The 24782-nt window shown below is 41.3% G+C and overlaps 1 protein-coding gene across 3 annotated transcripts in view; it reads right to left on the bottom strand.

The window, feature by feature from the left end:
- SSBP2 (single stranded DNA binding protein 2) overlaps positions 1–24782 on the bottom strand; it is a 333271-nt gene that overhangs the window by 28442 nt on the left and 280047 nt on the right. For all 3 annotated transcript variants that reach the window (XM_059725068.1, XM_059725067.1, XM_059725069.1), the window contains 5 exons: positions 21819–21867; positions 16734–16769; positions 11729–11783; positions 7619–7689; positions 4847–4925 (listed from right to left, as the gene is read on the bottom strand). In XM_059725068.1, coding sequence (XP_059581051.1) covers positions 4847–4925; positions 7619–7689; positions 11729–11783; positions 16734–16769; positions 21819–21867 — 290 coding nt within the window. The remainder of the gene's footprint in view (positions 1–4846; positions 4926–7618; positions 7690–11728; positions 11784–16733; positions 16770–21818; positions 21868–24782) is intronic.

The raw sequence follows: 24782 nt of genomic DNA, 5'->3' as shown, positions 1-24782 counted from the left end.
TGGTCTGGAAAAATGCAGGCACAGCTATTAGGGGAGTGTGAAACAGGTGATATCTGAAGATTCGATGCTGATATGGAGAATCAGCGATTCAGCCATAGACACAGTTTTTTTCTAAATACCTCAAGGTATCAGGCATGACTCATGATGTTGGGACGGATGGAGCATCCCACAGGAGCACGGGGGAGCTCCCCCATGTGCTCGATGGTGAAACTGGAAGTGGACCAGAAGTACTCCTGGTGGACCCAGAAATGGACCAGAAGTGCTTCTGGTCCACTTCCAGGTCTGCTTCCAAGCGCACTGGAAACCCTGCCATGCTCCTGTGGGATTTCATAGACATTAGGGCTGGAAGGGACCTCAGAAGATCATCGAGTCCAGCCCCTTGCCCAAAGGGCAGGAAGTCAGCTGGGGTCACAGGATCCCAGCAAGATAAGCATCCAGTTTGCTCTTGAAGGTGTTCAATGTAGGTGCTTGAACCACCTCCGGTGGCAGGCTGTTCCAGACCTTGGGGGCTCGGACAGTAAAGAAATTCTTCCTTATGTCCAGCCTGAAATGGTCTTGTAGTAGTTTATGACCATTCGACCTAGTCATCATCCCTTGGGGCGCTCTGGTGAACAAACGTTCCTCCAGATACTGGTGGTCACCCCTGATAAACTTATAGGTGGCCATCAGATCACCCCTGAGCCTGTGCTTTTTCAGGCTAAAGAGCCCCAGGGCTCTCAGCCTGTCGTCGTAGGGTCTGCTTCCCTGACCTCTGATCATGCGCGTGGCTCTTCTCTGGACTCTCTCAAGCTTCTCCACATCCTTTTTGAATTGTGGAGCCCAAAACTGGACGCAGTACTCCAGCTGCGGCCTCACTAAGGCTGAGTACAAGGGGAGAATGATGTCCCGGGATTTGCTTAAGAAGCATCTATGGATGCAAGCCAGCGTTTTGGTCGCTTTACTAGCCGCAGCATCGCATTGCAGGCTAGTAATGGGATGCTTCATCCGCCCCAGCATCTCAGCATTCATGAGCTTCTTCTTCATCGTAAGGGTGGCCAAGGGAGGTGGTGCTCTCCCTTACCTTGGGGTTTTTTTTAGAGAGGGCTGGATAGGCATCTGGCTGGAGTCATCTGCACTCTTTCCTCCCAAGGCAGGGGGTCAGACTCGATGATCTGTTGAGGTCCCTTCTGACCCTATCATCTATGAATCTGTGAATCTGTGCAGTGCCTGGTACCTTGAGGTACGTAGAAAAAACATTTAAAGCGGTGGCTATGTCCGAATCATCAAATCTTTCTGAATTCATTTGGAGGGTTCCAATTCGATTCGGAGAGATTGAAGTGTCTCCTGATTTGATTCGGATTTGGAAATTAGGCTGCCAAATCAGGCCGAATTGAACCAGCAACCGAAGCTTCGCACTGCCCTAACAGCTATCTCTGTATGCTCCTAGCATATTCATTAGTCCAAGACTATTGGGAGGAGGGACAGCCACAGAATTGGTCTGTACAGTGTTCTGAATTCTTAAGATGAAGCAGCCTAACCAACATCTAGGCAGACTGAAAGGCTCAAGAACTGAGAGGTACAACTACCCCTAGGAGATATAATGCTGCATGGCTCCCTACTTACATCAGTGCTTACATGGCATGGTCAAATCTAGGTGTGTATGTGCATGCCTGTGAAAATGCAGTTTTAATTGGAGAACAAACAGAAAACATCTAAAGAAATGTGATTTCCATGACAGAAAAAATAGCCACCACTCTTGTTAGACATTCTCTTAAAGGTTACTAATGGGTGTCCTCAAGAATTGATCTTGGGATCGATTTTATTTACTATAGTCATTAATGATCTTGACACAAAAGATAAGTGTGCATTAATAAAATGCACTGATGACATAAAGATGGGGGAGAAGTGGAATATCATTCAGGGTAACAGGATGACTTTGAGGGCTGGAGTAATAAAAACAGGAGGAAATTTAATACTGAGAAGTGCAAGGTCACGCACTTAGGGACTAATAAAAGAATTTCTGCTACACATTGGGTACTCATTAATTGAAAATGACAAAAGAAGGGAAAGCCCTGGGTATATTAGTTGACCAGAAAACAATTATAATTCAACTGTGTGAGTCTGACATGACTTTTTCATTATTAATGTGAACCTTGAATATATCAGGACAGATATTTCTAGTAGAGATTGGGAAGTGTTAATACTATTGTACAAAATACTAGTAAGACCTCATGGGGAGGGTTATGGGATGATCAGGGAATGAGATGATCAGGGAATTTACAAGAGAAGAGCTTGGCTTGTTTAGTCTAGGGAAATGAAGGCTGAGAGGTAACCTCTTGTTCTTTATAAAAGCTAGGGAGGGAAAAGACAAGGCAAAAGACAATGCTGACACAAGAATAAATATAAACTGACTAAGAATGTTTCTAAGCTGGAAATTAGACGAAGATTCATAATCATCAGAGCAAATAAGATTCTAGAACAGCTTTCCACTAATAAAGGAAATTTATCAGTTTATGAAAAGAGATATAAGATTTGGTTACGCATTATAAAACTGGGCAAGACTTGAAGGTCTGTCATGTAATAATTTTCTTAAAAGAACTAATGGAGTATTTAAAAATAAAATTTATATAAGAAAAATCTGTCATGACTGATTGGAATGCATTTGATAATGTTTACTGAAGAAAATATCTAACCATATGCTAAGCAGATATAAAGCTCTTTCACAACTGTTTCAATTGTAATTAATCTTACAACTAGGAAGTTATTTTCAGTCTATGATATATCATTGCAAAAAAGTGATACTTAATAACTTTAATTGACTTGGAAATAATGTGCATTCATTTTAATTAAAAATGCAACCAATTTATAAAAAAAATATGCAAAGGATTTATTGAAAAATTGCAAAATGGCCTTATTCAAAGTAATTTAGAAATTTCAGGAAAATGCTTCCCTGGATAAAAGATTCTTCAGAATTTGCTTTGTTGTGATATATTTTAAATTACATCAAATAAGTCTGACAAGAAAGTTTTGGTGAATTCTTTTCTAAGCTTAAAACTTTTTCACCTTCTCATCTCACTATGGCCTTTCCCACTCTCATCCTCATTCACATTCTTCTATCTTGTTTTCCAGGCTTTAAATTCTGGACTGGATTCAGGCCTCAGCTATGCTAACATCCTTTCCATTACATTTGGGGGTAGATTCTTAAGGGGATAGGTCTCAAGATAGATTGTTGAATACACAGGTGACAATGTAACAAAATCTGGGATTGGATGTAGGGGGAAAAGTGAGAGCTCTTACTTGCATCTTACCCACTTTATCACTGTCTAGAGTGGAGAAATAGGGCCAGCTGCTCTGTTATTGTATGCCCCATATACGTATTTAAGCTGATCTGGGCTTTTCAGAAGCTCCTGTAAGCTGCCTCACCCTCCCTATGCTTAATTGTAGAAAAAGGCAAGGATTTGTTAGGATGATATCTTTTATTGGACCAACTGTATAGCTGGGACAGAGTTGGACAAGCTTTCAAATGCATCAGGTCAAGTCTTCAAGACGTCAGAAATTCCTGTTCATCAGGTCTGTGTTCCTGCGACTTACACTGCCCTTCAAATGACACTTTCCCTAATTTTGCTTCACTTTTTACACTGAATAGATATTATAATGTGTTCACTAGACCATCCTGATTTCAAAAGAGAAAAATATGGTGAATGCATTTTAAAAGACCTCTGAAAGTTACCTATATGTAAGTTCTACATATAAAAGTGTTATAGCTTTGAAGACAGGAGTAACCATGCAAGAGAGTACATATTTGGTTTGTATTTTTCTGATTGGTTCATTAAAAGGCAGCTGTTTGAATCTTATCACAGCACGGAATATTAAAAGTACTGCTTACGAGATATATAAATGGGTATAGTGCAAGTCAGACAGTTGAACCTGTGGGAGAAATATAGTTTATGATCTGGATAGCAACATATGTAGTTGTGTATTTCCTTTTGTACCATACACCCTCAAATAAAGATACACCTTGCTTTAAGAAAGGCAGAATGAAGAAAAAATATGTTTCCAGAGTTATGGCTGCATAGAACAGGGATAAAGCCTAATCAACTCCCTTACTCTCATTTTTCTGTTCGGGCAAAAGCTACAGTTTTGACCCTTTCACAGCTGAACTGTCAGCAACTCTTGACTGTTCATCCAAAGGCTGAAACTGTAGTTACTGCAAAGGACAGATCTAAGATTTTGAAAAGTGCTAAAATAGTATATTTGGCTATGGAACAAGAGAAGAGACACCAGGAGTAGCTAACAGCAACACTGCCAAAGAACGGGTAGATTAGTTGAACATCAGCACCACTAGAAAAGATGAAAAAGGGTTAACATCTGCAGAGTGAAGAGCAATTAGCAGGAAGCTGGTAGACTATAATCAGCCATGATGTCAACTAACTTTCTTATGTGTTGCCTGACTAGAAATGCCACTGGTGCTGGGCAGTTGGTTTTAAACTTTGGGTGGAGCGGGACACAAGCTGGGGGTCTGACTGCACCACTTCACCCCTCCCACCCTTCTCTCCCCTGACTCCAGATCTGCATCTGCTGGACTCTGCTAGAAAAATGACTTCCCCACTTAAGATTCCCACACCAATTTTGGAATGTTAATTTTGGGGGAAAGGTTTGTGTGGTATACAAGTAAATATGGTATTTCTTTTCTCAGAGACATCTTAATAGATCTTGATATGTAATCATTTTCAAACTTTTGATAGATGTAAAGCAAGTATTTCAAATTTTGAAATACTTTTCATGTACAATTGTCATTTAATTTATAGCTGTGGGTATTGTGGTATTTTTATAAAAATCCATTATTCATCAGATTTGTTATTCTTACCTAAAGAGCCATTCATATGATGTGAATCCATTCCACCCAAACCACTCATAGGGCCATCTGACCCTGGGCCCAAAGGAAACTGCAAAAGGATCATGGTTAGGATTATTGATGGGTATACATCATATAATCTAAGAAGCACACATTATAAGCAAAAACCAAATACACCCAAATTGGAGAAATTCTTTCTACTTCTACATCTCTGCATGCATTGTTTCCTTGTGATTGTAATTAACATTGTTTTTACTTATTTTTTCCATGATTTATCTCAATTACTGTGTTTTGCTCTGACCTCTGGAGAAGTTAATCTGTGTACAGAAGGCCAGAACATGGCCAGTGAATCAGAAGTGCTCAGCACTGACCTAACAAAGTTAATGGAAATTTTAGTAATTACTTCAATGAGCCCAGAGTTAGGGCAGAGTTAGATCAGTTTTCAAAATTTCTATTCTGACAACCACAGCAGATAACATCATATTGTTTCTGCAATACTACTAGGTTATGACAGTTCAGCATCTGGAGTACAGCTCAGTGACCTAAATCTTGGTCACTGAATTGAAAACAAAGATATTCACTACATTATTAATAAGAATCCAAGAATGTCAGTAAATGTATTGCACTTCAACTGTTACTTGATGTTCGACGACCTATTTTTCAAATGCGTCTCACCATAGTCTCTAACTATTCATAAATGACAACAAAACAAAACATAAGCACCAGAAAGAGAAAAAAGTTCTATTTGGAAATCTAAGTTTTCAGCAGTCTTTGTATTGCTGCTGTTTTGGCTAGAATAATTACTGGCAACATTGTGCAGGGCTGTCTAACTGGTGGCCTGCAAGGGGCTAATGTATAGCCTGTTGGCTCCTGGCTACCACTACCCTCACTGTTTTTGATGCAGTGGCTGCTGGGGGCTCCAAGCTCTCCCTCCCTCCCTGGCTTCCACTTCCTGTCCCCACTCCCAGCAGTGAGACAATGTAATGGTGGGGACCTGGGCTGCCCATTCAGTGGGATACACAGATGTACACCTGGGCTGGCCATGCTGTGTGTGCAGTGGGGAGGGGGAGGGGGGGGGAGACTTGAGCTGCCTGTGCTATGCACGTGGGTGGGGGTTGGGGACCCGGCTTGCCTATGCTGCACATGTAGCAGAGGGACAGCTGGGCTGCCTGTCCTGAACATCGGGGGGAGGGCACATGGGCTGCATTTGAGGGGACCTGGGCTGCTTGTGCTGCGTGCAAGGTCAGGGGGGAGGGAGAAGAGGCCTGGGTTGCCTATGCTGCACACATGGCAGGGGGAGACCTGAGTTGGTTGCCTATGCTGTGTTTATGGCACAGGGACTTGGGGTACCTCAGCTGCACATGTGGCAGAGGGAGCTGTGCAGCAGCTGAAGAGGGAGCTGCCTGCACAATGCACCTGGCTGGGAGCAAGGTGAGGCTACACACATGGAAGGGGAGGGGTGAGGGGGAAGCCAGGTTGCTTGGAGGTAGCAGGTCACCTGGAGGTAAGCTGACCTGAACAGGTCTGTGGCCCATGTGGCATGTGGCTCCTGACCACTGAGTACTTGGACAGTCCTGGCATAGTGAATAAGGTTCATTTTAAACTGTCTTAACTAGGCTTAATATAATTTTCACCCCAGTTAGATGAAAAGGGCAGGCCTCATTCATTATAAAGCTATTGATATTATCCATCTACAGAACTGGTAAGACATCATTTCACTGGGTTACACTCAAAAGCTCTCTTCATATTCTTCAGGGGTACAAACATTTTTCTCCTAAAAAGAATCACTTCTGTAGAAAGTAATAGGAGCTACCAGAGCTGTTTAGAGATGATATGCTGCTGGATGCCAGCTCCGTACACTGCAATGTGACAAATTGAGGGTATGAACAGGTGTTCATTTTCAGTGCTGGAAATTTCTAAGGGTCTCCCTAACCTGGGGGACATGTGGGGACCATTCAAATTCCTCCCAGCCCCAGGAAAACTTGAGCTGCTGCTGCTCCTTACACCTTCTTCAGACAGGGGTACCCCCATTTGGGAAGGGTGCCGGGGAAGCTGTAGTTGGACTCCCTCAATGCTTACGTGGAGTCCAGCTGCCACAGCTCTCTGAGTTTTCTTCAGACTTGGGTCTCTTGATCTCAGGAACACTATGGGGGTGGGGAAGGGGGGGCAGTGGCAGCTCAAATCTTTTGATTGGGGGAGTTGAGCTGCTGGGAAAATGTCTCCCTTACCTTTGGTCCCCAGTTTGGGGAAGGCACATGGGAAGCTGCTGCTCAATTCCTCCCAATCAGGGAGGAGACAAGCTTATAGGTATCCATTCTTAGTAAGAAAATTCTCTCTCAGGGAATTCTCGCAGATCGGTCATGTTTTCTCTGGGAGAAACTGAATGAATACCTGTAAGCTGGCAATTTCTACCAAGAGAGCAGTGATTTTCCCAGTAGAAATGTAACACCTGTATGTGGCCTAAGTCATGTCCCTAACATCTACCTTTGCCTGTCTGTCTGTCTACCTTAGTCATCTACCTACATTACACAGACAAATTTTAAAGTGTTTTCTTTTCAGAAAAACTGGTGTTAAGGACTGCTTTATATGTATTACATGATTGATGCAAAGTATTTCAGATGCATAAAAACATTCCAATTGACATGAATTTTTATGAGAAACAACTGATGTATAACCATTCAAACTGGGGAACTTAAGTATAAATCAGATATAATGGAGGTCTGGTGATTTGGGTAAAACAAGACAGTACAGTGCAGAAAAAATATGTAATAGATTCATAGTTACGTTAGGTCTGTTAGGTCCAGGTGGTACTGCATTCATTAAAGTGTACATGTTGTCTCCAGAGTTGGTTGAATCTGAAACAGATATTATTTAAGTGCCAAGACATGTCTTTAGATAAAGCTCATCTAATTCATTTTCTTCTTATCTTTTCAACATTTCTTCTAAATCTGAGCCACTGTTACACAGTGACGTTATGGAAAATTTCATTGTTGTCTCTATGTATTCCTATTCATGCTACACAGCTATGAAAAGAAATAACTGACTGTAAGGAATATTTTGTATATATCACATAATTGATTTGAAATAGTTCATAAATATAAAGCATTCCAGTAGATATGAGTTTTTAGGATGAGAATCAAGTGATGTGTGACCACCCAAACTGGAGAACTCAAGTATGAATCAGATATAATGGAGGTCTAAGTGGCTGAAATGACTACTTCTAGATTCTAGACTTAGGCATTAGATGTTTTAAACATCTGTAAATCTGCAACTACTGACTTCCTGAAGCACATGTTATTGTTGTTCCAAGAACCCCCAGAATTATTTTACTTCCATTCAGTTGTCTTTATGAAAAGAGAATTCCTTGCTTAAAAATTTCTATGTTGCTGGTCCCACAGTGGAAATCAATAGATAGCTCTCCTTATTATGTGGACAATAATAGCCAATGACAAGTTCTAATATGCATGCAGATGATCTAGCTAAACTTTGTATCCTGTTTGGTCCCCTGGTTTTCAGACTTCCAGAGCTGAAATCCAGATTTTAACTTACAAGATGCACAGAATTCAAGCTATGTAATATTTTGACTGAATAAAGGGCTCAAAGTCAAGATCTTTGAAAAGAATCAGTGTGTATGAAGCTTTCCTTTATGGTGCCTTATTTGCCAGGGTAAGCCCATATGAAATGGTTAACATTCCTCATAGATATTTTTCAGGAAAAAGGCTGCAGAAAAGGTTGTAGCCAGAGATGCAAATTAAGGAGATGTTTTCTAAAGAATACTGCCATTGAGAACATTTGTTTATGGGTATGCTATCCAAGAATAAACAATCAGCTGAGATGGGAATGACTTTAGAAAAGTTTCAGTAAATCACCTAGTGAAGAACACGTTTTCAGAAAGTCAGCCAACAATACAAAGACATTATGGGCAGAACTCTATTTTACTTTATGCACCTAAATGGCAATTTTCCAGCAGCATAAGGGGCATTTTTGCCACTGTGCAATTCTATTACCTGTATAGCATGGATGCGTAAGTATCCACACAGCTTCTGACCATGTGCAGTAGGTATGCACTAGCTGAGTAGGTCAGTGGCTACATACCCATGTATGTGGGCTTATGTAAGTCGTAAAACTCCACATTGAGCAGGTATTATGATGGAGGAGGAGGACGGGAGTCCTCCTATGTTTTAGTCTCATTAACTAAATGGTTAGAGCACTTGTCCAAGAGACCTAGGACAAGGACCCTGTCACCCAAAGAAGGTTTAAATCTGCACTGCTGTAATCACTAGGCCACAGGTTAGGCATTACCTTCTCCAGCTCCCCTTTTGAAGCAGACCCCCTGGGCAACCAAGAAAGGGAGATCTGTGGGGCCAGGAGGAAAAGAATAAGCTAGAGGTACATGGCTCAATGAGAGGGCTACTATTCTTGAAGGAACCAGGTTCTTTCTTCTAGCCTGTGCTATTGCTTCCAATGAGGCAGAAATTTACCCACTGTTCTCCATCCATTTTTTCCAATTAATCTTAAATACAAAGTGCCGAAGCTCAGATTTAAGAGGAGGGCTGGATAACAGCTAACAACTAAATAACCAGTGGCAAGTCAACAAGACAACTTCAAGTCATCTTTGTTTAAAGGTATAATATGGAGGAGCAGGATTCTATGATCACTCCACGGAGATAGCACTGTCCTTCCTGGGAAAGCGCTCTAACTATTCAGATATTGAAACTAGAACATGGGAAGGCTAGCTCTTCCCCTCATTTTTTTTATGACTTATGCTCAAGTACATAGATATTTATCTGTGTATTCATGTAGTTTACCGTGTATGCTCTGTAGGTATATGGATGCTTGTGCATCCACATTAAATGCGTAACAGAATTGCAAACTATACATAAGTACAAAAATGCCACTTATGCAGCTGGAAACTGCCATTTGGATGCATGTAGTAAAAGAGGATTTTGCCAAATGTCTATCATAGCTGTAGAATGAGTGGAGAAATGGGCAGATTGCCACTGTTCATTATTCCTCCACAAAGACTACCCCTTTCTTTGTCCAAGAGACAATTACAAAAGAGATAAATGAGTTTTGAGATTAATTCCCTACTCAATGGTATATCCACTTTTCCAGACACTGTGAAATGAATTTTTCTTAAATAGAAAGGTCACAGGAGGAGAGCACATGCTAGAATCAAGTGCCTTGGTACAGGGAATGCATTGTGCGCTTAAGCCAAAAATGCTGACAAATGCTTCAAGGGGATAAAGTCAAGTCCAATGTCTATTCCTTTCACGGACCCCACCTTTTATGCATCTTTCTAAGCAGTAGCTACACTTGGTGACATGATAAATCCCTTGTTTGCAGGGAATAATATCACCGTATTGTCTGAAAGGAAGGAACTATTCCCTAATATTTAATATTTTTGCATAAACTCTATTACTGAAAATTACCATATAGGAGGAAGGTTTTCAGGGGCGGCAGAAGATGCCAAATAGGAACAAGTTCTTCAACTACCACAACCTTCTGAAACAGATGCCACTGCTCTCCTCAAGGATTAGAGCTCCATTTCCTACTGGTTCTTGTGCAAACACTTATGCAGTTAGATCCAGTGGGACATTAACAGCTGGAAAGCTTCTTTTCAGAGACCAGATTGCTTGTTTGATAGATTTTTCTGGGAGATGATGGCTGAAAATAGAGGCCCCTAAAGCATCACAAATTCTTCCCCATCTCCCCATCTCAAAGAACAATTAACTAGGGAAAATGTTGCCAGCTTATATATGCCACAACCCCTTTCTTGACTCTACTTAGATGTGAATGTCATTTGCAGGGGCCTGTTTTTCTATCAGGAGAAATTTTTAACATTTAACTATCAGAACATATTTATCCAATTCTCAGCTGGCTAGTGGATGTGTTTTTCTCTTTATCCCAGGTTGTATTTGCCAGTCATGTACTGAGTAAGGATTTTCCATCATTAGTGGGAAAATTTCAAGGGAAGATCTGCTTCTCACTCCTGAAAATAATATCTCTTATTTCTGTGTCACTAGTACTGTAAGGGAGATTGGAATGAAGATAAAAAGCATTTTGGAGATGAAAAATTTCTTAGGAACAGAGAGCAATGATTTTTTAGGTGCTAAAAAGGACATAAAATGGGATGTTGGCCAAAGGAGTTTTTATCAGTAAAGGTTTCCCAGAGGAAAGTCAAGATACGAGGCCATAAGCACTCAAATCCTGCTTACCAGATCCCTGATGCTGCTCACAGAAGGACAGAAAGTACTGTATGTATTCAGGCATTAAACTCTCTTCCTTCAAGACAGGAACTTTTGCATAGGCTTCATGAATGGAAATGTGCAGCTAACAAGGAGCTAGCTGGCTAAGCTAAAGCCATGAGACCCTTCTTCAAGGACCCACTGGAAGCCTCTTCTGTTAGATGCTTTTGAGGCACTCTCACAGGATAAAAGATGTGGCCTGAACAACACTAGCCAAAAGATGTGGCCTGAACAACACTAGCCAAAACAAAGTGTGTTCCATTTTATCTCTTTTTTTCTTTCTGTTGCTAATGGTGACCAGAAAAATGGATCTTGAGAGCTCTGGAAGGAACAAATAAAATAGAATACCCATCTTGCTGCTTCTCTCCAGCAAAGCAAAAGGAAAACAGGAAAGAGAAAGAAAAAAGAAAGAGAGGTACAAAAATGGTGCAAAAATGTTTACATGCAAAAAAGGTGAACTTTTAATTGGCTTTTGCTTGCTGAAATGTGCACGAGAAGGATGAATACATTGCTCTTCACTGGTAGCAAATGGCTTAGTTTTCTACACCAGGAATAAACTATTTGCTTATTACTAACCCCCCCCCCCCCCAAATCCAGAACATTACTGGGACTGTCTTTAAATTATTTTCTTAATAGATTTGGATACCTGCTGGACTAGGCATGATGGGTGTTCCTGGAGGCCCTCCACCCCCTGGAGGACCCTGAAAGGGTAGAAAATATTCAGTTAGTATGAAAGGAAAAATGTCAAACTAGAGCAAAGATAATCCAAGAGAGAAAAAAACATATCACAAAAGTTGCAGTTGTATTGCTGAAAAGGAATACATTTCCATAGCACAAAACAAAGATGTTCTCCAGTAGACATGTTCTGAAAAGGTAATGAATCTACCTAAGGGCAGATTAAATCCATGATGTGCCATGGACATACTGACTCACACCGAGACTTACTATGTGCAGATCCATGGATGCAGGGAGAAACACTGAACAAGAAATGTTTATCCTGTTGTTCTCCATCAAGAGGTGTACTTGGTACAGAGTCTTGTGCTTTTACTGCATAGCTCAGTGATTCTTAATCAGGATGACACAGCACCCTGGAATGCTGTGTGATCCTTTTAAGGGTGCCACAGGGTGCTGTACAATATTAGCACTGTTAGGTGAGCAGACAGACACCTACAATGATTCACAAGATAAACCCAGAGATTTCAAATAGAAATCCATAGTGTCAAAAACATTCAGACCTGTTGCCGTTTTTCTGAGTTCTTTTCTGCAGAAGAATTGCTCCATTATTTTTCCATACTCCAAAACAGTGAAAGCTAAAAGCTGACATTTTCCCAAGGGATGCATTGAGTCTTAAGGGGGTGTGCTGCGGTTGAGAACCACTGAAACAGATGAGTCCCTGAACCTCTTCCTGCTACCATCAGGTTTCACACTGGCATTACTCCCCCTCAGTGGACAGTGATGGAGCAGATTTCTCACTGTGGCACTGGCAGAATAACTTACTCCCTACTGGCCAGAGTGTCTGAGAATCACATGGGAACAGATAAGGTGGTCAGGGTGAGACACACCACTGCAAAGAAGTCTCTCTCCTCAGAGTCTAAGATTGAAACTGTGATTGCTTCAAGTCCTCGTAACCTTAAACTGAGTCATACTATTTCATATTACATACACTTTTTGCAATGAAAATAATGGAGGATTAATGACAGTGTCAGAGTAACATTGGACCCATATATCTTGAGTACAGATACATACATTATACGTATTAGTTTAAAAATAGGAGTTAATCTTGTTGCTGAAGACTTTTCTTAAAAAAACAAAAAACATCTCATTTTCCCCGTTCATTTCCTGTATTTCTGTGTTGTAAATTTGTTTATGACAACAAACCCTTTAAACAGACTGCACTGATTATTAAGCAAGCTGTTCTTGTTGTATCCTTAAAAAAATACTCCAATTATTTAAACAACTTAATTGTATAACATGATCAGCAGCAAAGCTTCTTGCCTACCACATCTGCCACTACAGTAATATCTTGAAGAAATATAGAAAGCCTATTGGTTATTGATGTGATTAAAATATTCCAATATGCAATAAAAATTTCACCCTAAATTTTCCATAATATGAAAATGCTATATATTAATGATACAAGAAGACACTTTTCACTGTTGTGCGGTTTTTTCCAAATAAAAATAGCGGATTTACTATTCCAAACAGCATCATTTTATTTCAATATTAATGATGTTCACTACATCATACAGCATATGCACTATCAAGATCTGATTGCTCCTGTTATAATATAATATTTGTTATAATATGAAAAACATATTTTGGGAAAGAGGAGGAAAGTTTTGGAATTAGAATAGAAACCACACTTGTTTGGCTTATAAAACACAGTACGAACTATGGAATATTAGGCAGCAGTGCACTAATAAACAATTTCCAGATACAGTATATCCTGTATATAAAATCAGTAACACTGATTTTTGGATTAATGCCTCTAGTTGTAAATTAATGAAAATTGATCATGTAAGTGTAGTCTGAATACATGTATCTTACCTGTCAAGACAGGGGTGTCAAATATATGGCCTGCAGGCTGGATTCAACCCATGGAGCCATAAGATCTGGCCTGTGGGCTGGACTGACCACATGTAGCATGTGGCCTGACCTTGCACCATGCATACTGCAAGTGGCACAGAAGGTTAGCTGGTCCAGGGTAGGTGCTGCTTATAGCACGCATCCTGGCCCCCTGTGCTGAATGCAGTGCCAGGTCCAGCCTATGCACTGTGGGCAATGTGTGCTCCATTCCAGCCCCAGGAGCTATGTGCACAAGCCCCGTAGCTGGTGTGTCCTGCCTGCAGCATATGAGACTGGACTAGCTACACATCCTGGACACAGCCTAGAGAGCTGGCACAGGGCAGATGTAGTGCCCCAATGGCCCTAGAGCCAGCATGCTGGGCCATTCTGGTGGGGCACCACATGGAGTGCACACCCCATACCAGCCTCATGCACCAAATGCACCATGAACTATCCCCAAGGCTTGCGGTGCATGCAGCACAGGGGTTGGACTCAGTACTGCCTGCAGCACAGGAAGTCCAGGTTTGGTGTGCAGGCTGCATGCGGCATTCCAGACTGACCCCCTGGGAGACTGGCAAGTGCTGAGTGCAGTCTGTGGGCTGGATCTGGGACCCTGGCTGCTCCACAGGGGATTGGCCCCTGTTTGGCCTGCACACCAGCTCAGGGACAGCAATTCATCCCAAGGGGTCATATGAGTTTGACACCTGTGCATTAAGACTATGACCCTGCAGTCCACTCACTCACTTACTCACTCCCTCACATACTTCTGGGCTGTTACAAAGCTAACAGTATAATGTACCAACTACCAGTCTTTATCTTTCACTTTGTAGCATTCTGGATGGGGACTGGGGTGGTGTGGGCACTAAGACTCATAGTTAACAGCCCAAAGGTCACAAATTCAGGGCCACAGCAGAAGTGCTCACAGCATGGCCTGTCAGTTTGCAAACAAAATCTGCAAATTCTGCTTAAACACCTTGTCACAATGACACAAAAAATGAAAGAAAGGTTCATTGGACAAGACTACTGAGTACTTCTGAGCGGTGTAAGTAATTAAGCCTGCTTCACTACAGATGTCACAGATGCATAAGGAGAAAAGGAAACATTAGATCATCTCTTGATTAATGGCCATTAATTCTCACCCAGTTACCCTTCTACTGAGTCCAGTAACTTGTGTGTGTTTGGCAAAAACACGAAGAAATGGAGAAACCATTACTTAGTAGCTCATTTCAGTGGCTAATTACCCCCATTGTTATAAGTTTGTGACTGCTCTAAAATTTGAATTTTGTCTGATTTCAGCTTCTAGCCTTTGTTTTTGCAATGCCTTTCTACTCTAGCTTAAAGAGCTCTTCCTGTGAAGGTACTCTCACAGTGTAATCAAGTCATCTTCCAGTCTTCTTTCTGATAAACTGAACAGCTTGTGATCTCTAAGTATTTCACTGTACGGCTTTTTCTTCACTCTCAAATAATTTGAGTGTCTCTTTGCTGCACCCTCACCAATTTTTCAATTTAAAATTTGAGTTCTGATTTTCTAGCATATTGTTCAAATTCAGTTTTTAAAAGGAAGGTAGAAGATAAGGAGAAAACACTCATATTAGCAAATATAATAGTGCTTGACTGGAGGGAAACATCTCACTGTAATTGTCTTGTACAGTACCTTTTACTGTACAATGTCACAAATGTGATCATTAGAACTGGACACAGCATTGCAGTATCAATCTCATCAATATCAGATGTAGAGTACAGGTAAAATAATCTCTTGCTCACCGCTCCCTTTGTTATATATGCAAGGATATTATGCTTTTCTGTTGCAGCCATCTACACTTACTGCCCTCTGAATAGATCTGGGCATAGAATTGGATCCTAAGCTAAGACCTTGATTTAATTTTTTGTTTCTTTACATTTCTAAAGGTATAGAAAACCTCATCTCTCTCTGAGGTGCTAGAAACCCTTGGCATTTATTTAAAAACAGAACTCAGAAGGTAAACACAAGTCCTGCAGAAAACTCCTTCCAATAGCATCAATAATTAGCCAGTATTTACAGCAAAACGATAAAAAACATAGACTGTAAATTTTGTAGTAAAAGGATGAGATTTGTTGCCTGGCCTGGAGATCAACATATTTAGGTCAATTCAGGCAAATAGACAGGTGAGTCAATTCTAATGTCCTCAGCCTATCATAACTTCACTTCATTACTAAGGAACACAAAGCATTCAAACAGCATTCTTGGAAAATTACATAATCAGACAAAAAATCCACAAGACAAAGAACAGAGTTCCATCCTTGAGGTCTGTGCCTTTTCTGGTGCAGTTCAGTCACAGGAAACACATCAGTGTATGTTCCTATTGGTCTACAGGAAACGATTCTGTTGATAGATTAAATGTTTCCTAAACAGAGCATATTGTAGATTATTATATCTCTATGACAGCTATATTATTTAGCCCTTTGGGTTCTTTAGGATGAAAGACAGACATAGAATGTTACTATTAAATGTAATATAATTAATTTTAAAGAATTTGCTAAGCAAAAATTACTATGCCAATTTCAGGAGCAATCCAATTGCAAAATAAAGTGTATGCCTGCCAAAAAAAAATAAGTCTGTGTGGAAAAAATGTTTTCAGATCTCCAGGAGGTAATTATAGCACCAGAGAATATAAACATCCCAAAACACATTAGTTGTGAGTATCCTTTTAAGAGATATTCTACGCATCTTTGGGAAGTTTAAGCCTTCCTAATTTTTAGAAATCTTTTTTTTTCATAATTTCACGAATGCAAACACACTATTGAGTCACCAAGAAAAGGCTGTGTTTTCTCCTTTATTATTGAAGACAATATATCGCATTGGTTACAGAAACATATGCTGAAGTAAAACACAACACTCAGGGCAATTCCAACCAGACTGATAACTGTTCTAGTAATGAACATCAACATATGCACTGTATATGGCAGACAAAACAACTAAACACAGATCAGATGTTCACTTCTCAACCAATACACAAGGGCTCTTCTTAACATCTGGACAACTATTTCTTTGCCTGAATAAAATGTAGCAACAATTCTAATGAGCAAACACACACAATTGTACTTACTACGTAATTCCCAGGAGATGCTGAAGAATATGGTATCTAGAATATGAAGAAAAATAAAATAGTTATTTCTTCATTAAGATGGAGGAATGGAGTCCACACCAAAATTTAAGTTCTGATTTTTAAGCATATGTGTAACTTCAATTTTAGAGGGGCAGTAGAATATAGGAACAAAATACTGATGTTTACAAATATAATGTTGTTTGACTGACAGGAAACATTTATTCTACAGTAAAGGGTTCAGTGTGCAAGAGGCAAGACTTTTTTGTGGGGTGGTTATCTTTTACTGGTCCAACGACATGTTTCGGATAGACTTTTGATAAGCTTTTGAATGCTGTGCATTCTTCTCCAGGTGAATTGAAGAAGAATGCATTGCATTAGAAAGCTTGTCTAGGTCTATTCCAGCTATTCAGTTGGTTCAATAAAAGATATTAATCACAAAAATCCCTGGCTCTCACAATTTTCCTGGCCCATCCTGGCTATAACAGCATTCCAATGTTACCAGAGGGACTTTAATACCAAATACTTCAATTTAAAAATTACTGCCTCCACTGTTACACAGCACGAATATTTGTTCTGTGCTTGTAAGGAAAAAAAATCAGATAATGTATCAGAAATTGGAGGCTTCTTGGACCCTAATCCTGTAAACTTTACATGGTTAGTTACAGTATGTGTACTTTTGCTAATGAGTGATCCCACTGAGGTCAAAAGGAATAGAATAATGTATGTGTGTATATAGATAGATAGATAGATAGATAGATAGATAGATAGATAGATAGATAGATAGATAGATCTGTAACCCACAGCACTGCCATGTACAGATACATGACTCAGCTCAGGCTAATGTGGATACTGATCAGGGGTTGGTAACCTATGGCCCATGGGCTGGATCTGGCCCGTGGTAGCCCAAAGAATTAGTAAGATGCTCCAGCCATGGTGGCAGAGGAGGCCCCCAGGGTTCTAGAGCCTGCCATATTCAGTTTATTCTCTCCCATGCAGCAGAGGAGGCGTCCCAGGGTTCTAGTGCCTACCTTATTTTATTTCCTTCACATCATCATTTGTTCACCAGGGGATGCAAGGCTGTGGCCTGAGGTAGGGACTGGGTCATAAGCAGCAGCTCTCCATGGCAAAAAGGTTGTCAACCCCTGTATAGCAAGGCACTTACAGGTGGCAAAGAGGGGCTAATGAGAAACTCACATGACCAGAAGAGGGCACAGGCTCGAACTATATAAGCCTAGAGCAGGGGTAGGCAATGTTTTTGGGTGGAGTGCCAAAAACACCTGCCATCTTGACTCATAAGATGTTGGTGTGCCAGGGCAGATGGTGTTGGAGCCACAAGGTGTCTGATCCTTGTAGCAGCACAGGCCTGACCCCTTCCCCATTGTCTGCCCAGAGGAACGCAAGCCAAGAGAAGTGCCTTCACGTGCCACAGTCCGATACCCATGCCAGGGGTTGCCTATGCCTGGTTTAGAGCCTGCACCAGTCTGGTAGTCTTGCCCTGGTAGCTATGGAGTGAGGAGCTCCTGACATCAGAGCAGGAGGACTCCTGAACTGACAGTGGCTCTGAATGAGAACCTCTGCAATGCAGGGAACCGAAGAACTACCTAGGACAGAGAAGGACTTCGGGTGTGTGGGCAGGTGCCCCTGTTTTATGTTAAGCCTAGAGAAAGCTTAAGTGCCTGCCAGAGGGCAGGTGTTCATTAAGCTGTACTAGCAGTTTAGCTTGCAGCCCTGCAAGGGTAGGCAAGACATACTTAGAGTGCCAGCAGCCGAGCAGGGGCTGAGAGTGGGGTCCAGGCCTGGAAAGGACTGGGAGCATCATCAGAGGGTTCAGGGACAAGCAGGGTTGAAAGAGAGTGAGGCCCAAGAAGATATAAAGATAGGCAGAGTACAGGAGGAAGGGACTGACGGACAGATGGACCAGAGGGCCAATGGGCCTAGGGACAGAGAAAGGGCCAGATGAGGGTCCACGAGTCTGAGAGGGGTTGTAAGCTGAACTGTGGGGCCCACGTGCCCAGAGAGAGGGGCTGCGCAGGAGATCGGGGGTCTGTGAGCCCAGAGAGAGGGTCTGAGAAGGAGACTGGGGGTCTCAGGGCCAAAAGGGGCCAAGTATGTGAATTGAATGTCATAGTGATAACATCCATGAGGGTTTGGGGTGTGGTGTAGGGGAGGAACAGAGCCACACAATTTCCCCTTGAGGCTACAGGTGCCCTACAGGTGCATAGTCAGGCCGAGAGGGACCTATCAGATCTGAGGGCTGGACTGAAACTAGTGGGGAATAGGAGAGACCCAGTGGGGAATTGTTAGGATTAAGGCTCACTCTAAGGCCTATGGGCAGTCTCCCTTAATCAACCTTTAATAATAAGAACAAGGCTTGGTGGGCAAGCAATCTACGGAGAGTGACATTAGAGTCTGAGCTTGGCAGAAGCTGCAAGACCACCAGAGAGCATTATGGCTGCCCTAGGGCCACGAGCCTGTCATGCCCTATTACAGATGTTTTCAGTGCAAAAACTAGCTAATTCAGGCCTAGCTCAGGTATCTGCATTGTGCCATATAGAGCCTGAATTGCTTGCAGGATCAAGATCTTAATTAGCAGCTTCTGCACTATCAGTTATAGCACTTGCTCATACTACTACAAGCTTCATGCTTCACCTGCACAAACCACAACAAACTAGGGTAACACGTCAGTAAGTTGCAAAGTTATAAATGTTTCAGCCCCAGTACAGGGAGGAACTTAAACTAGGGGTGTCAAAGATATGGTCTGTGGGCCAGATCTAGCCTGGAAATCTCCATTATCTGGCCCCCAGTGCTATCCCTGGGTCTGATAGTTGACCCAAATGGGGTTTCATATATTTCATAGACATCAGGGCTGGAAGGGACTTCGATCAGTGAGGGGTGTGCTGGACAAGCTCTAGCTGCAGGGCCTGGAATGCATGCTGCATGCAGTGCCCACTCTGGCTGGTCTGGGATCCATGCTACATGTGGTGCGTGCTTCTGCTGGTCTGGGACTGTACTGCACATGGCATCCCAATGCTGCATGTGGTTTTCTGGTGGGTGCCTCATATGGCACCTGTTCCAGACTGATCAGAATAGGCAGTGTGTGTAGCATACATCAGAAACTGACTGGAATGTGTGCTGCATGTGGCACAGTCACACACTCGCAGGGGTAGGTGCTGTGTGTACTGCAGATCCTGGACTTGCTGAAATGGTTGCCAAGTGTGGTATGCATCCCAGACCAGCTGAAATGGGTGTGGCATGCAGTGCAGGTCCCGGAGCAGGCACTGGATCTGGCATGTGGTGGGGTGGGAGGGGGTGCTCCATGGGATGCATGGGTTGGCCCCAGCCTGTTCAACTGGTTCACAGGGCAAGATAAGTTTAACACCTCTATCTTAAACACAAAGCTAAACTAAGTAAACAAGGTTCACATGGTATCCTGAAAAAGAACAGACTTAAATATCTTTTTAGGTCCGTAAAATGAAGCAAGGCTATAAAGTGGAATAGTTGTATTCTCTCTCTCTCAGTCTGACCTTAGGAAATATCATGATATTCACTATCTGAACTCCAGAAACGACCTTTCTTTTTAAAAGGAGAATGTGAATGTTCCAATTAAATATCATTATCCAGCTTATACAGATCTGTTACAGATGCTATTTTGTGGGAAGTAACTTAGTTTTCTTCTTTATAAAAAGGCATTTCAGAGACCTTCTCTATGTGACTGAGCAGCAGCTCAGGAAGATGGTGTTGAGAAGTTTAAAACTAGAACATCACTTGGCTAAAACAAGGATTTAATTAACTTAATATAAATGTGTCTAATGCAGGAGGTCTCAAGCATTTTCATAATGCGGGCTACATCTTTCCCGTTCATGATTTACCTGGCCATTGAAACATACATTTGCACTCACTAGAAATAATTTTATGGAAATATACAATAAGAAGAGTGTTTAAACCATTTCTAGCTTTTTAAAGTATAATTCAACAGAAAAAGGAAGAGAATCAACACTTTGTGGCCAGCCAGCACTCCATGGAGTGGCAGCAAGATCATAGGCAGCTCATTAACCATAGCTTGAAGAAACACTGAATTTCTGAGCACCAAGCAGCTCTTAAAAATTAAACTGGAAGTGAAGTTACCATGGCTCCGGCAGAGAATACAAAAAGTGCTAGAGGCCATTTGGGAGATACTTTCAAAATTTAAGTCTTCATTTCAAAAATACTTTCCCTCCTATTTAGTCCAGAATTAACTGCAAATCCACCAACAGAATCCCCTGACCTTATTATAAATGCTCAGAAGGAACATATGATTCTACCAGATTACTCAAGAATTTAAGGTACATATTATGAAGGTCTTCATCATGTTTACTAAAACTAAACTCTTGAGCTCTGTATCTTTTCAAATACTGGCAGTCAGTATAGGTTATAGGCTGAATCATTCCTTAATTGTTCTTCAACTGTAGCTATTGCAACCTATTAATTTCAAGAGTGTGGGTGGCTTTTTGTGAGGGCCAGAATTCAGTTGTTAAAAATATCAAAATGGACAATGTCTTGTGAGAGATTACTCTATAATTTGATGTTAATGGGCATATAAATTAATATGCTTTTTCCCTATAAAAACTATTGAGGCAATATTATTTATGTATTTATTTGATTTCTATGACACACTTCCAACCAAAAGTGCAGGGAGGCTTGCAATCAGATAACAGAATAATTTGTAAAATAAGAATGAAGAAGGGAACAAAACAACTTAAGGCAACTAGAAAATTACAGCTTATCTTTTCAAATTGTGGTCTATAGAGGTCACAGGTCAGAAGACGCTGATTCCTATGCTACCTTGATAGTTATGTTGTATTAAAATAAGTTAATATATATATTGAACACTATTTGAACAAGTGATGTAGTTGCTGCAGGTCTGTTGTATAACTGGGAATCCAAAAGGAATCCACAATCAAAAGTAGAAGAAAGGTAAACTAGGAGATGTACTTTATAATACATTATTTCATGCTATGAAAGGGTAGAAATCACTAGCATCAGAAAGTACAATGGGAAACAAAACTGGGCATGGACTATTCTACTTGTTGAATAATCTTTACTTACAGAATTGGCATTTGTTGGGTTTGGCCAAGGTCTACCACCTCCTGGACCCCTGCAAAAAAAATGGCAGATGAGGATTTAATCAAACAAACTTTGGCTTCTGACCAGCTATGCGACCAAGAAGCTCAATGTCAACTGCTCTGTGGTGTAACTTCAGAACAATCGGTTCACTGTGTAAGCAAAAAGATGCCTTTTTGAAATTTCTGTCTTTCACCTGTGTCTTCTGGTAGCATCAAAGCATCCACTGCAGTAAAGTGTGATTTCAACTGATAAACAGACCATTTAGAGTATTAAACTAATCCAAGATTATCACTGGCCTTTAAACAGGTAATTAGATATTGTAGAAAATTGTCCTTGAATACTCTTCCTTTCTCATACCCAATTCTACCAGTTTCTAAACCGATTCATCCCGACTCAGTTCCTAAATCATGTATTATGCCATTGACAAAATTCAAGACCTGTTGGGTTCTTCATAAGTGATTGTGAAAGTGTTGTTTGGGATAAAAAGAAAGCAAGAAGAAATATAATTAATAACACATTTTAATTTTATGGAAGTATTCATATCTATTCATGTGCCACTTGCTGCTCTAGACCACTTAGCTCTGCATTCCTACTTGAAGGCAAACCTAACACCTGCTGGGATGTCTCAGTGGTTGTGTACTGAATATTTCCCAATAATCTTTTATTATAGTGTTGCTAAGATAAAGCAATTAGCTGATGGAAACTCCTTCGTTGCATGTAGGGAACCAAATGATGACCCAAGACTGCTGAGTCTTCAGTGTTTTTCTCAGTATTATTCACACAGCAACAATAAACATTCATGATGATGGTAAAGAGTCTCTCAAAACTTTTCTATTGGAATGTGTTGTTCTTTAAAACATTTAAAATATTTCCAAAACAATACTGAAAACTATGTAAAATGTTCCTTATACATTGCTGTTTGTGAAATACAATGATGCATATGCAAAGCTAGGGAAAAACATATACTACTCAACAGAAGAGGCATAGCTAGAACTGAGTGATTTTTTAAATCCGTGAATAAACATTACCCCCTCCCCCCCTGGCGGGCACATTAAAAACAAGTGTTTTAAAGAGAGTTAAATAACATGACACAAAATCTTTCAACTTGAAATGATTTTTTGGGTTGTTTTGATCCTTATGAAATGTCATTTCAAGTCGATCTGTGTCTTTTAAAATTATTTTTTTAATTTTTTGGTTCTTGTACTGACATGAAACATCATTACTCTGTATGTGGCCATCTGTGCAACATGCTTTTTGGAGGATATCTGGACTTGGACAATGACTGTAGGCAGTCTTGTGTAGTTGTGTGTATGAGGAAAAAAAAGCATTCATAGTTTCTCATGCAAGGAATTTCCTGACACAAGCAGTTCTTGCAGGCTCAAGACAAATATTCAGCAAGCCTTCCTTGGCTAGTAATTACAAGGTGAGATGTTCAGCTTCTTGCTACTTTCTGCCATGCACGATACTTAGATTTCTAGGTCCCCGTTATCTAAGAAAACTCATCACAATACTGTAGCTCTTTCCTCATCCAAAACACTGATGTGACACAGAATGTAAACATGATATTGCACAGCAGGTAATACTTGGATTAATGTAAATGCTTAAAAAGACCAATGTTCACACTGCAGTCTGCAGCATAGTGCAGCGATATTCCTGTTAGCTTTCAATAGCTGGCTCCAAGTGTTGGAAGCAGTCTAGCTAGGACAGCAAGGAGCTCAGCAGAGCATAAGCAGCAATGACCAGACTGCGTCTGATACCTGATAGCTCATTTCAAGCTCACTTGACTTGCATCTAACAAGCTGTTGAAATTTGTAAATTAAGTAGAGGTCATGGAGGAAACTTCAGGCAGAGAAAAACAAAAAAAGCTCCATGGTGCTGCTGAAGAGCTGTAGGATTACATGGAGTTAAATGTTGTTAGCATTCTTAAGAAAAATAAGATGTTTCCTGCTTCTTGTGTGGCTGCCTTAAATGGATGTGTAACTGCCTTGACACAAGGTAAACTGCATTACTTATTAATATATATATTTTAACTTTCACTACTTTTCTATTACTAAATCATATCTATTTCTTAAATAAAAAAGTCTGGATTTCTTTTTCTGTAATGGAGTCTCTTAGTTTCATAGTTGGTAGGGTAGGGTTGGAAGGGACGTGAGCAGATCATCGAGTCCGACCCCCTGCTCTGGGCAAGAATCAAACGACCCCAGCTAGGTGATTATCTAGCCTCCTTTTGAAGACCCCCAGGGTAGGAGCGAGCACCACTTCCCTTGGAAGTTGGTTCCAGATCCTAGCCGCCCTGACAGTGAAGTAGTGCCTCCTGATGTCTGCCTGAACCTACTCTCAGTCAACTTATGACCGTTATTCCTAGTTACTCCTGGAAGTGCTTGGGGAACAGGATCTCTCCTGTTCCACGCTGGTCCTCCTTGCTAAGTTTATAGATGGCCACCAGATCCCTGCTCAGCCTTCTTTTGAGGAGGCTGAACAGGTTCAGGTCCCGTAGCCTCTCCTCGAAGGGCCTGCCCTGCTGACCACTGATCATGCGAGTGGCCCTCCTCTGGACCCTCTCGATGCTGTCCACATCCCTCCTGAAGTGTAGCACCCAGAACTGGATGCAGTACTCCAACTGCAGCCTGACCAATGTCGCATAGAGGGGGAGGATCACCTCCTTGGACCTGCTTGTGATGCATCTGTGGATGCATGACAAGTTGCGGTTAGCCTTACTGATTGCGTCCTCACATTGGTGGCCCATGTTCATCTTGGAATCAGTAGTGACTCCAAGATTCTTTTCTGCCTCTGTGCTGATGAGAAGGGAGTTCCCCAGCCTGTAGGTATGCCGCTGGTTCTTCCTCCCTAGGTGCAGTACCTTGCACTTGTCAATACTGAAACCCATTCTAGTCTCATCCGCTCACCCCTGTAACCTGTCCAGATCTAGTTGTAGCTTGTCCCTCC

Source organism: Alligator mississippiensis, chromosome 3 (genome assembly GCF_030867095.1).
Source record: "Alligator mississippiensis isolate rAllMis1 chromosome 3, rAllMis1, whole genome shotgun sequence".
Taxonomy (NCBI): Eukaryota; Metazoa; Chordata; order Crocodylia; family Alligatoridae; genus Alligator; species Alligator mississippiensis.
Note: the sequence above shows the minus strand (reverse complement) of the source record. Positions and strands in the feature narration are given on the sequence as shown.